Here is a 13643-nt window from a genome sequence, read left to right as displayed (position 1 = left end):
GGTCAGTTCGTTCTATCAGGGACTTTGACTTCAACGGAAGACTCAAAAGCAAAAACTCAGAAGCAGGAAGTATAACAAAAAGTCTTTACTTGAATGAAAAGGCAGAACAAAAAACGCTCTCAAGGAGGCTGCAAAAATACAACATAAAGCGCTCACACAGGAGGTTACTACAAAAGGCTCACTAATACGGAAAACAGAAACGAGACCCAAAACCTGGTTTTCCTGGACGTGGAACATGCATGGTAGACACGACGAACTGACACGAGACAAAGGGAGACAGGGTCTATTTATACATGAGGGAGGGGAGCCCAGGTGAGATGAATCAGGTAACGAGGAGACGATCACAGTGGAGGGAAAACTCACACAAAGGGAGGAAGTGAAGTGCCTGAAACAAGATGGGAACAGGTGAGTACAAAATAAAACAGGAAGTGAACGACAAGACTAGACATGAGTGATTTAACTTGACATGAAAGTGCTCAACAGAATTAACAAACTTTGCGTGACATAACACTCTGTGTAGTAACTGAACTGTCATCAGACTCAAGTGGGTATTTATAATGCAGTTATTTTTATTGCAGAATAAGATCCTCTTTCTTGCTCCTTTGCATCACTTAATGTTAGGTCTTCACCTGTATATTTCAGTAAATCAAACTTTTAAAATAGTGATGTAATGAATAATGGACTAATAGATTAACCATTTTGATAATCAATAAATCACAAGTTTTCATGCAAAAATTGCATTAATTTATGTTTTTACCCTTTCAAGAGGGTGGACTTCCTGTTTTTCCTCTGTTTTATCATATTGAACTGAATATAATTGATTTTTTAAACTGGCAAAAAAAGACTTTTAAAGACAACACCTTGGGACCATATAAACCGCATGATTGAGTGACACTTACTTACACTAATTAATTACTGCATCATGTTTCGCTTTATCCAAAAAGTAAAATACTTATTTTTTGCATTGAAGACATTTGTTGTGTGTGTAAATGCAAAGCTGGAGCTTCGTGTGTTATGAATCATAATGCATGAATGACTGACTCTGAAAATAATAGCCAAGGGACAGCACGTTTTATGTGTTCAAATGGGGATGTTTAAAACAAAAAGTGTTTCTTGGGCAAGCTTGACTTTATGTGAGTGTGGACAGAGGATAAGTGACAGTAATAAAGGAGGAGAGAGAAGTAAAACACATACTTTGTCTGTTCCTAAAATGGTCAATATTGCATCACATATAGAACAATTTAGTTGTGACACTGGTGGATTGGTTGATTACTTTTTGCTATTGTCTTTTGAATCCAGATTAGTTTGCATTGTGCCGTTTCTGAAGCCTTGGTTAAGGTTTTTTTCAAATTAACTACACACATCAATCAGAAAGATTTGTATTGGGTTTCAAACCCTGTTCAACAATTTGACAACATTTTGCTTCAAACATAGTGACCCTTTTTCTAGTAATTAATTTATGTGGTAAATTAACTTTACCCCCCTCTTATGTTGCGGGTCAAATTGACCCATTACAAAGTAAACAAATAAAATAAAATAATCATTTATAGAATTTTTTCATGAAAACAAAAATAATTTAAAATGTGAAATAAAATAAAAAATCAGTGTCATGCAAAAGCCTTGTATTTTATATGTAGGTCTCTTCTCCAATATACATTAAAAAAAAATTTAACGTGCATTTTTTATGAAAAAAGAGTGAATTGTCCTCATTGAACCATGATCTGTGAGAGGTAAATAACACCATTGCACTAAATATTGATTGAAATGGTTGGTAATGGAGTTATTAATGAAATATAAACAATGTTTATTGAATTTTTTTTTGTTTCTGACACTTTTGGATAATTAAACATTTCCTAGATTATTGCTGTTCCTGAAAAAACGAAAATAACAGGAAGGTTAAAAGCCATTTATCAGTTACTTATCTTTTCAGTTTTTTGCTCTGGCTCTTGCTTTTAGCTTCTTTTACTTTGTGCATCTTGACAGACCATTTATTCTAATCTATTCTATTTTAATATAACAACATTTTGAGAACAAATGCTGTCACAGCTGAATAGAAAATGATCTCACTTACTGCTTCTGTCCTCTGGAGTCAAAGCGAAATGGTGTTTTAAAAAAAATCTTTTTACGATTAACTGATATCTGTAAATTGCAGAAATAAAGTCTATGATAGGCACGTTACCTGGAACATGAAGTGTGTTGCATGTTACCAATCTCACACAGCATCTCCTGCAGAACATAATGAGACCTGTGAGGTTTTGTGTCGCTCTGTGAGGAAGCCTTTGTAGAGCCAGGTGACAATCATGCTCACGGTCTTATGTCTCATCAGCGTGAGTTCCTTTAATCTCAGACCTTCGTTTCACGCTTCTCACTTCTTATTTGTCAGTACGTTGACCTTGATCCTGCCCTGTTCTCCAATAATAAACCCCCTGCTGCCTCCTGCCCTTTAAAAAGCAGCGCTCTGAGTTGTCATATGCCACCTCGCCTCAAGACCACAACTCACTGTCAGAGCTATAGGCTTATTTAAATGCAGTCAGTTTTTACACTCAATTTACACAGTTAATCATTCGGTTTGATTATTGCACCAGACTTAGTGGAAAAGAAACCAATGACTTCAGGGTTTAATGGTAACTTTGGTCCTGACAGTTCTGTGTTTCTCATTTTTTGTCCGTTTTTCCTCTTCCTCCACAAAACGACCGACCCAGAGTCACCGCAGTTCAGTAGCTATAATTAATATATTGCTAGCCCCCATTGATCCAGGCTTTTAGATGTTTAATACTTTGTGAGAACATGTGGAATAAATTGCCCTAAAAGCTCTGATGCTAAGAGGTCTGATTGTTGTTAAAAGCCAGATTGCACTGACTCAACTCTGTTTGCATCTTCCAAGAAAGAGATTCTGCTGAATGTCTCAGGTCAACTTCTAAACTGAAGGATTACAAGAATGAATGAAAGAAAATATCTAATAAGTGTTTGGGTTTTCTGATGCATAAAGGAGAAACAATAAATGCCACACAGAAGTGGTGTACACCATCTGAAAACTGGGGATCTGAAGATTAATTTGAAGCTCAGATCTGTGTGTCAAGTTGTTCTAATCAAAAATCTCTATTAAATATGACTCAATGAGTATCAATTAATCCATTAATTATACCTAGTATGTAAGGGTTTAGGACATTAATGTTTCTGAAGTCAATTTCAACTATGTCCCATTAGTTGTTGCAGCAATTCTTTGGTTCATACTGTTTGTTACACACATTTGCTGCTGAATTAGGCTTTTTTTTCATTCGAGCATAGATAAAAATGGTAAAAAAAACCACAACAGAATATTACATCTAAATTGCTGAGTAACACGCTTATTTTAAAAATAGCTGGGAAATACACATTCTGAAATATGTATCTGAAAGCCCTGGTTATCTAGTTTGTGGTTGTAAAGTTTCATGAGGCTGCGATTATCCTAGAGATCACAGCAGATCATTTCATACAGTGATGTGAAGTTTCAAGAAATGCTCTTCCTATGGAAACTTGAATTCACAAGAGTCTCAGCTTTCCAGTCCTGCCCAATGTATGTAATTCAAAGCCTGTTTAGGGACCCTAGGATGCAGAAATATTAAAATACAGTAGGCAAAAATAGCTAGAGGAAAAAAATTGTTGTGGTTTTTGCCTTAAACTGCATGGGATTAACTTTAAGTAACCATAAAATTAAGCCTGTGAACCCGCAAGCGGGCCAGTGAACCCCAACGCAAAAGGGTTTTAATAATGTCACACTGTATATTTATACAGAGCTTAATATATATCAACAGCCTATGTGCTGTATAAATCTTAATATCCTACCTAATGAATCATGTGACGTCCAAAATGTTGAAGCAATTTTTCCTTTTTCAGGTGGCGGGTCTGTTCCGAGATGCCAGTATTGGAAACGCAATCAACATTGTGGTTGTTCGACTCATCCTACTGGAGCAGGATGAGGTAAAAACATGTTTGTTTATGATGATGAAATGTGCTTCTTTGGAAAAAAAAAAACACAGTTGGGCTGTTGCTTACAATATATTACTGACTGTTTAATAATAATGCATTTCCTGCAACTAGCTTGGTTTAAAACAAGCTTTACCTCGTCTGCTGCGGCCACATTTTGGTCTTCAAAAAATTTGGTCTCTGAAGCATTTCAGTTTAATTCCTTACCCAATATGTTAAAATCCACTACAGTTAAGTATGATAGAGGATTATAGATATATCATTTTTTGTTCCTTGCCACCATCATGACAGTGAGGAAGTTGATCCTGTGGGAGCTGAAGTTTTAACGCTGCTGTGTGTGGGAACAAACAGTTAGAATGAGAGGGTAAGCCTTAGATTTGGGTAAAACAATAAACTGGGGGTTGATCCGAGGATTGGATTTACCAGAAGAATAGAGTCAACAAATAAAGTTAAAAAGAAGATTAAAGCAGGTCACTCTCACCGGCATACTGTCGTTCCCCTTTGAGCTGGTGTTCTCTGTTTAAAAACCAAGGGAAATTAACAACGTGGTTCTAGTTACCAAAAAAGATTATCAAAATTAGATTCTGTATCCGTCCAAGCATCTCCTGTAATTCAGCAAACACATAACTACCAAAGAGCATTCACTGCTCTTCTCACCAAACAATTTATTGAGATTCATTCATTCATTCATTCAACCCTGGTGGAGATCTTTATTATTCTACTCTATATATGTGATGTAATGCTGTTTAGTCTATTGCTCGTTTTTGATACTGAATCCTCTATTGTCTTATCCATTAACTGAGTTAGCAGTTGATTTATTAAATGTATTATTAATTTGTAAAACATGTAAAGTTCATTGTAGTTTGATGAGTGAAATCTAGGTATTTTCATTCGTTTTTTAATGATTTGGACTTCTGTGCCACATCCACTTCAGGGTTTGCGGTTTCATTTAAAACCCTTTATGAAAAACAGCTCTCTGTAGATTAAAAATAATTGTCTGTGGAATGACTTCTGAAAGTGCTGTTTTCATAATCACCTTGATAATGACTTGTACTAAGGTTATCTCTATCTGTTCATGCATTATATGTAAAGCGACTTGTGAGTGTTTCTTAAAGAGCTGTATATCAATCAGTATTATTAATATTCTAGTAGTCTCTGCTTTTACATGAAGAAGGAACGTGAATGTGTCCTCTAATGGTCTATGCAGCAGCAGATAATAAGATATAGATGTGAATGGAGCAAAAAAACAAAACGAATAAAGGTGTAACAAATCAGTACAAATTGACAAAGCAGGCTGAAGAGTGTGTTTATGCGCATCACAAGTTCATCATCATGTGCACAAATTAAAAATACAATGCAGCGACATATTGCATGACGCTATTATCTTTTGTCTGAATGGCTGTTATTACTGGCCATTGAAAGGCTGAGTGGAACACCGAAAGCAGAGATGGTGCAATTTAGCAACACTAAAGGACATATGTGGCAGCTTATATTTTGTCAAGTAGACAAATAGATTGGTAGTATTTGTTTCTTTGGTGCACTAGCTGCTAATTTTCCACGTGTCTATGTTTTTCCCTTCATGTTATTGTGACATGTGGATACCAGGATGACTTAAAGATTACACACCATGCTGACAACAGCTTGAACAGCTTCTGTAAGTGGCAGAAGAAGCTCAACATGAAGGGGGAGGAACACCCGCTGCACCACGATGTAGCAGTTCTTCTCACCAGGTAAATAGAAACTCTGTCTCAACGGCACCACACATAATCAAATTGATGATGAGCAATTGATTTCAGAATCAGAAATACTTTATATTTCCCCGCGGGGGAAATTGCTCTTTGATGATTCAGATGGTGGCAGAGAGATGAATCACAGCTGCAAACATCTGCAACACAAACACTCACAAGTGTGAATCAAAGTTGTTATGTCACCAGCTGTACTGAACACTACCATAATAGAACAATAATAATAATAATAATGGTAATAATAACCAGATCACACATGCCTCAGTAGATGAACTGAAGGAACAATAACAGGGAAAATTAGATAAATTGGTCCAGTGATTAACAAAAACAGTAATCATCCAGGTTTTTCCGTTTTAAACAAGTTTAGAACATCATACATACAGTTAGGCTTGGGCAGTATCTGTTTTTCCACTTTTCAAACAAACACTAGCTCTGGTTTGGATGAACTAAATCCTTAATTCACAGAGTATGATGTAAAATATCCTACTGGCATCATGTTGTCTACCCCCCCGCTGTCTTTCTGACGTGCAGCAGCTACAAACTGATCAGCTGTCCGCTGCAGCAGCTCCGTCGTTCTTCACAGGAGTCCATCAAACTTGCAATATAAAATCGGCCAAAAAGAAACTTGGTCTGTGTTGGCTGGCTCAGCTTTGTCATCAGGATTAAACCCAAACAGGCAGGCACAGTCATTGAGTCCCCTCTGCTGCTGGATAGTATTACGATGTTGTTGCTGTATTTCACATTTGCACAGATTGTTTATTTTCACTTTGAGAACATCCAGCTGATCCACTGTTGCTCCCGTTGGTTTTAGGTGTTTTGTGTGTTTGTTTGAATCCTGGCTGCAAACCACTTTCCACATAAAGGACAATAATGATACTTTTAGGGATGGGCATCTATCTATAACGTTATCAATCAATTAATCGATTAATCACCAATCAATCAATCATTTATATCATAATAATATATATATACACACATACACATGATAACGAACACTTTTATTGTCAAAGGACGAAAAGAGACTTCCTGTTGATCGTAAAACAAACTCAATGTTTTATGTTTTAGCCCCTGAAGAGGCATGAGGTTAGTTTTCACAGTAATCTTGCATATTTAGGTGTTTTTGTGTTTAAATAAGTTTTGGATAAAAGGAAACCTAGTTATTCATGCTAGCAAGATTTGATACAGTTAGATAGATCGATTAAAAATTCAATGTGATCGACCAAATTCTTAACGACCATTAATCGGTCATCGATTTATTATCCCCATCCCTACTTTGAACTTTGCAGTAATACAAGTTTTTTAACCAGTGGGCATACATAAATATAGGTGCATCTCAATACATTAGAATATCATGGAAAAGTCCATTTCCAGTGGTTCAAGTCAAATAGCCCATAAAGCATATAGATGGACATACTTTTCAGAGGCCAACATTTCCATATCAAACATACTTTTAATTATATGATATTCAAATTTATTGGGATGCATCAGTATTATTGTAAATTATTGTCCATTTTCAGTAACGCGTTCCATAGCCTGCTAAACCTTCTACTGAATCAGCCGACATCTGACAAACTCTTTTCTTTTCTTTTAACTAAAGGAAGGACATCTGTGCAGCCATCAACATGCCCTGTGAGACTCTGGGTCTGTCCCATGTGGCGGGGATGTGTCAGGCACATCGCAGTTGCAGCATTAGTGAGGACACTGGGCTCCCGTTGGCCTTCACTGTAGCTCACGAGCTGGGACACAAGTAAGGTTTCACTGCGTGCGCACACACACACACACACACACACACACACACACCTAATTACAGAGATAATCAGTCTCTTCTGTAGTCAAATTAACATACAGTATTATTGTGCATACTCTTATTGTGTTTTCCCGCCAGCAAATGTGGCATAAAATACAAAGCTTAGAATTATGAACAAACCCATTGTAATATTGTTTTTTTATGGTTTCAAATAATCAATGCAAAAACTGAAAAACTCTTGTGAACATTTTGCCATGTTTCCATTCAACTCGCCCACATTTTTTGCTGCAACAAAGCTTTTCAGTTGCTTATCTAAAATAAAACAAAAAATCATTTTTTTTCTGACTTAAATGCTGTATTGGTAGGTTGGATAACCAACAGATCCTGCACAGAGAATAGATGTTACTCCAATTCCAATTTAAATTTATGCGCTCTGTATATTGATCAGTCATTTGTAAACAGCATTGTTTAAAAATGTAAAAAAAGAAAAATACATTTGTTTTTTGCCACTATTGTCTTAACTGCTCTCAGCACTAAACCTGTCGCTACAACTGATTGTATTGTTACGTAAGGAGTTCCACAAGCTGTATTCAGCACATATAGAAGTCAAACAAACAAACAAACCATCGACTGAGGAAATGTACTGAGACAATTATCTTACTCTGCACACGCCTGCTTCCTCCCATCCATTGATCCATCTACCACTTCGACATGCAGTTTGCAGTTAAATTCACATTCTCCTCAGACTTATTCAACTTCACAATCAGTGAAGCAGTGTGTGTCTGATTGCGTCATTCTATTTATTCATGTTGATTATTGTGGTTCTGCTGATCTTCACGTACCTTTAGCCTCCTCTATATGTATGCATGGTTGACACTGAGTCCTGTATATATGTTCAGGGTGTTGTGTTGATGAGCATGAGCAATTCCGAGATAGACAGGAGCCCGTTGTAAATGCCAAGCAGTCCTTCCTATACTGAGAAAAATGGATTCCCTGAAGCTCCAACAGTGAACTATTTTCCATCGTGACCCTATGTTTAAAAAAAAAAACCCTGCAAACTCCTGTAGGAGACAAAAAACATGACAAAGTGCCTCCTAGGCTGCCCTTCCACTGGAGGAAACGCAATGAAATGCCCTCTATGGCAGCCTTAAAATTGATAAGCTTTGTTGCAGTGCCCTTTGTGCTGCCCTGCCTGCCAGAAAAATGTCTGCGTTCTGGTGCACCAGTGCATGCAGCTGTTTAGTTTTCACCCATGCCTCTCAGATAGCTTGACTCGGCCACTGTGTGTCAGAGTATTCTAAAGGCTCATATTCATCCATAAACTCAGATTTTTTTTTTTACAATTAAAGGTGGAGGTTGCAGCAGTAGCCAGATGGCTGCCACCCCTTTAAAACACATGTCAGTTGTTTGAGCTGGACAAAGCGACCAGATCTCAACAGCCCAGTTTACACTTGGTTTTAAAATGCATCTTAGGAGATTGGATCACAAGTGGTCAGCACTAAATACAAGTTTAAATACGGTCCAAGATGCATTGTGATCAGATCCACTTGCAGAGGTGATCTAGAACGTATTTAACCATATATATTTTGTCGTGTAAACGTTCCTAAACGTAGTGTAGTGTAAGCATTTCCCCTATATCTCACGATACTAAAAGAAACGTCTATAAGACAGTTGACAGGACACCTCAAACTGCAAAAAAGCTCAATTATGTCACTTTCTATTGAAGATTTTATGTTTTTAAAACTTTTTACAGGGGAGAAAACAAATGTCAAAGTCTGCATGATCATTGCAATGTAAAGTCTCTGTGCAGAGCGGAAACACGTGGGTGGGGCGAGCGGAGAAAACATTATGCATATTCAGCGGGCTGCATGAAACCAAAAGGCAGAAAACGTTTTGTGATAAGTACACTAGGCGAGCAATTCTCAATGGACTGAATAGGCGCCAACTTTGCTCCCGGTATCCAGTTCTTATAATACATTCATGATCTGCACTTCCTTCAGTCGTCAGCAATACAGTCTCCAAGTGCGATCTGATGGACCGTTGAAGGACAAACACACACTCTTTCCATTTTATTTTGATGCCTCTGAAGGCACCAAACCAGCTGCTTGATTCTCACTGCAGCTGTCATTTTTGTGCGTTCTCCCTTGAAAGAGCATGAACAATTTGTTTACATTTGTTTTCCTTTTGTCTCTGCCATGCACACAATTTTTGTTGTTGTTGAAATGCCTTTGTGACTCCCTAATGTTGCACTCACAGCCAGGCAAATACAAATTAAATATTGTCATCTAAGCATTCACAGATGGATGTAATATATATAATATATAATATAATAATATTTGTTGGTTGTACCTTAAGAAAGTGTTACATGTTGTACCCGCTCATTTTAATTGCCCTCTCTGTTGGATGTGCTTCTATGTCACAGCTTTGGGATTCAGCATGATGGCAACGGTAATGACTGTGAACCCATTGGGAAACGACCTTTCGTCATGTCTCCACAGCTCCTGTACGGCACATCCATGCCCAGGTGGTCACGCTGCAGTCGCCAGTATATCACCCGCTTTCTCGAGTGAGTGATGCACACACAAGCTGTACGACCTCACTGTTGTGTTTATGTTCAAGGTCTCCTGTTCCTGCATTTTTTTTTAACCGCATTCAAACTGTATAATGCTCTCAAGGACCACTGGTAACACATGTACATTATTTGTTTATCACAGCTTTCACACTCTGCCGTCTCTATTCATAGTGGACTTTATGTGCGTATAATAACTTGTCTGGCTTGGGGTCAGGGATAATATCTGACATATTGTACGATCCATGCTGCATTGATTCAACTTTTTTCTACTTTTACTCCAAGCAGCAAACCAATATCAGCCCTCTCCTTTTCTCAAATTGAAAATCTTTGCCGCACTAAGTGGAACTAATTGGATTCAAACATTGTATTACCGTCGAATGTGCACCACAGTTATTATTGTTTGGTATGTTTTTATTAGTTTTCATTTTCATTTTGTTTTTAATTTTCCTTTTCAATTTCATTCTAGTTCGCCTCTTGGGTGAGTTCGGTCATTACAGTTAGTTTAAAAATACTTTGTTTGAGGTTAGTTTTTATTAGATTCAGTGTTTTAATGGCAGGTTTAATTCTTATAATTCAGAATAGGTATTGCTTTGTGAAGGTAACTGACTCAGTCGTGTACAGACAAACAGTGCCTCCTCATGCTTGTTGTGTTGACAGATCTGACTAAATAGACAAAACTAATTATATTTCCTGCATATTTTTATTTTTTATTCATTTTTGTAAGTAGGCCTACACATCATCATTTCGATACATTATTGCTTTTTATTTTTATTTCAGTTAAATTGAATGTTACACCAAGTTCAATTTTTTTGTTTAGTTTTAGTAAACCATAATATGCACTGTGCATTTCTGTGCATGTTATTATGTTGTAAACACTAATTTTGTACCGCATTTTCATTTTAGTTTGTCTTTTTAACATCTGGTCATGTACTATATTAGGTCAAATAAAATAAGATTAGGATTCTACACCCATACCGACACAGTAAGCAGCAATTTGTCCTCTACGTTTAACCTTTCCTTTACACACCCGGGAACACACACCATGCTTGGGAGCAGTGGGCAGCACACCGCGCCCGGGGAGCATGAGACAACATTGTTAAAAATTCATCACCTTCAGTTAAATTGTTACCATATCCTGACCTGAGGGAAGACACATCATTGTATTCAACTCATTTAATTCCTGTGAGACACACACACACTGGTGTTGTGTACACATACACTGCAAAAAAGCCAGTGATTTGAGTGAGTGATTTGAGTTGGTAAAACTTGGAAATATAAATGATTGACATTTAGGGCAATAATGTAAGTTAGCACAACAAATGAAGCCAGTTGTATGCTCAAAACAAGTTTGTGAGTTGTTGTTACTAATATCTTTAAGTTGGGGTTCACAACAAGGGACAATAGTTCTGCTAACTCTTATTTCTTTGTTGTGAAATTCGGTCATTAGCGAAAGCTAGCGGCTAACTGACGCTAGCGGCTAACTGATGCTAGCAGCGCTGCTTGTTACAGCTACAAGAGTAGCCATTAGCGTATCAATGCTAACTCAAAATTGTGGTCGCAACATTAGCTGACATTTCATAGCGGCGTTCGTCACACAATCGTGTTGAGTTGACAAAAATCTGAATTCAGAGTTGAGCAAACTCAAAAACAAAACTTAAAATATTTAGTTTAATTGTCCAACTTGAAATTTTATTGAAGTTTGTTGCCTTGAAATTTTGAGTTCACCCAACTTTTCTTTTTTTGCAGTGTACGGACCCTATAGACAACACAGAGCTGCTGTTAACGACAGAGTTTTAACAGAGTTCAGAGCCACCACAGTTTAAATACATATTTCTGCAGCTGTTTACCTGAACATACTCTACTTGAGCAACACCTTTTTAACCCCTTTTTCCTAACAAATTAAAACTAACCTGCTGAACTATATTGTACCGCCAGAGTTGTACATTTGAGTCCAGTAAGAAGTTGGGGCCTTCAGTCAGTGTAAAAAAACAGTGCTTAGAGTCCGAACTATGACTGATGCCGGTACTGGTTTTAGAGGCGCAAATCCATCAATATCTGATATGGCGGCCAATTTTTTGACCTTGAATGAAAATAGACCTTTTTTATGTGGATTGTGCACCAATTTTTCACCACTCTGCAAAGGCACCTAGAGAGATACTTTCTCAAACGTAAAAATGTATTAAATAATATTTAACATTACTATATATTATACAAACAATGCATTACATTGTGAGCCAATTATATAAGTAATAGCTGAGAAAATATTGAATAAAACTAATTACTATTCAGTGTCAGTCAATAACTGACTATTAAAAATAAAATTATTATTGTTGTCGATAATGTGTGAAGGCATTCAGGAAACAGCTTTAGTCTCTTCTTAAAGATTGAGAACCATTCTGAGCCATTTTGAGCTTTGTTAAAAAAGTTATAAAAGCCATTTTGTCCGTACAATAATTTGACCAACTGCCACTAAAGTGCTACTTTTTGACTTCATAGAGCAGCAGCTTCAAATGTTGTAGATTTTACTTTGTGGCGTTATATTAGACATGGCAACAAAGAGCTTATTATTATGGAAATCCCTTATTTTTGGTTGTTGGGGGGTTTGTTAATTGTCTGTATACTTGTCTATATCTATTTACAAAACTGTGTGTGTGTCTGTGTACTGTGTAAGAAGTTAGACTTGCACTCTGGCTTCAACAGGCTTCAGTGTGTTGAATGTCTGAGATATGTCACCAGAGTTGCCCCAGTTTCTCAGCTCCCAGCATCTGGAATTCATTTAGTGGGTGTTCAGCTACTTGACAGCATTGTAGCTTCTTGACGCCGCTGTGGAGAAAAAAAAGGCCCGGGGGGCGATATTTACACTTGTGGGAGGTTGTTACACAAAGGCCACTGGTTTGTGTGTGTGTGTGTGTGTGTGTGTGTGTGTGTGTGTGTGTGTGTGTGTGTGTGTGTGTGTGTGTGTGTGTGTGTGTGTGTGTGTGTGTGTGTGTGTGTGTGTGTGTGTGTGTGTGTGTGTGTGTGTGTGTGTGTGTGTGTGTGTGTGTGTGTGTGTCTGTCTGGGTGATGGTAATTAAAAAGGAGACAAGAGAGAGTTGTGTCAGCACTTAAATGCACCATTTCCCACAAACACTCATAGTTAAAAATCTGTATCTAAAGGAATTGGCTTTACTGTATTGTATAGGACTATGCTTCCCATGCTTCTTTTCACATTTGTGGTTTTAAGTAAAATATGTTGACAACTATTGGATGAGCGCCTTTAAATCTGGTGCAGTAACTCTTCAGTTCAGTCAGGTGACTTTAGATCTAGCAGCGTGTTTTCCAACTGATCAAATGACTAGAAAACACTCCCATCACCACTGGCTGTTTGGGTTAGCATGCTTACATACTAAACTAAGATGATAAACATGGTCAACATGAATCCTGCTAATCGAAAAAACTTAGAAAACTGTCCCAACTCAAGCTAAAATAAGCCCTTAACCAACAATATTCCAGGCAAAGCTCCTGGACAAGCTGGTGGTACTTTAATATAATTTTTAGGGTCTCATGTACCCTCACAGATCTGTTTCCTGCTTCGTGCTGTTAAAGAACAGCCTCTCACCCTCATTGAGAGCCA

At 37.4% G+C, this 13643-nt stretch overlaps 1 protein-coding gene across 1 annotated transcript in view; it reads left to right on the top strand.

The window, feature by feature from the left end:
- LOC131984302 (A disintegrin and metalloproteinase with thrombospondin motifs 7) overlaps window positions 1-13643 on the top strand; it is a 93556-nt gene that overhangs the window by 28078 nt on the left and 51835 nt on the right. The window contains exons 5-8 of the mRNA XM_059349165.1: window positions 3877-3960; window positions 5572-5696; window positions 7309-7458; window positions 9881-10024. Coding sequence (XP_059205148.1) covers window positions 3877-3960; window positions 5572-5696; window positions 7309-7458; window positions 9881-10024 — 503 coding nt within the window. The remainder of the gene's footprint in view (window positions 1-3876; window positions 3961-5571; window positions 5697-7308; window positions 7459-9880; window positions 10025-13643) is intronic.

The sequence above is a fragment of the Centropristis striata genome, chromosome 2 (genome assembly GCF_030273125.1).
Source record: "Centropristis striata isolate RG_2023a ecotype Rhode Island chromosome 2, C.striata_1.0, whole genome shotgun sequence".
Lineage (NCBI taxonomy): Eukaryota > Metazoa > Chordata > Actinopteri > Perciformes > Serranidae > Centropristis > Centropristis striata.
This window is presented reverse-complemented; position numbering and strand designations above follow the sequence as displayed.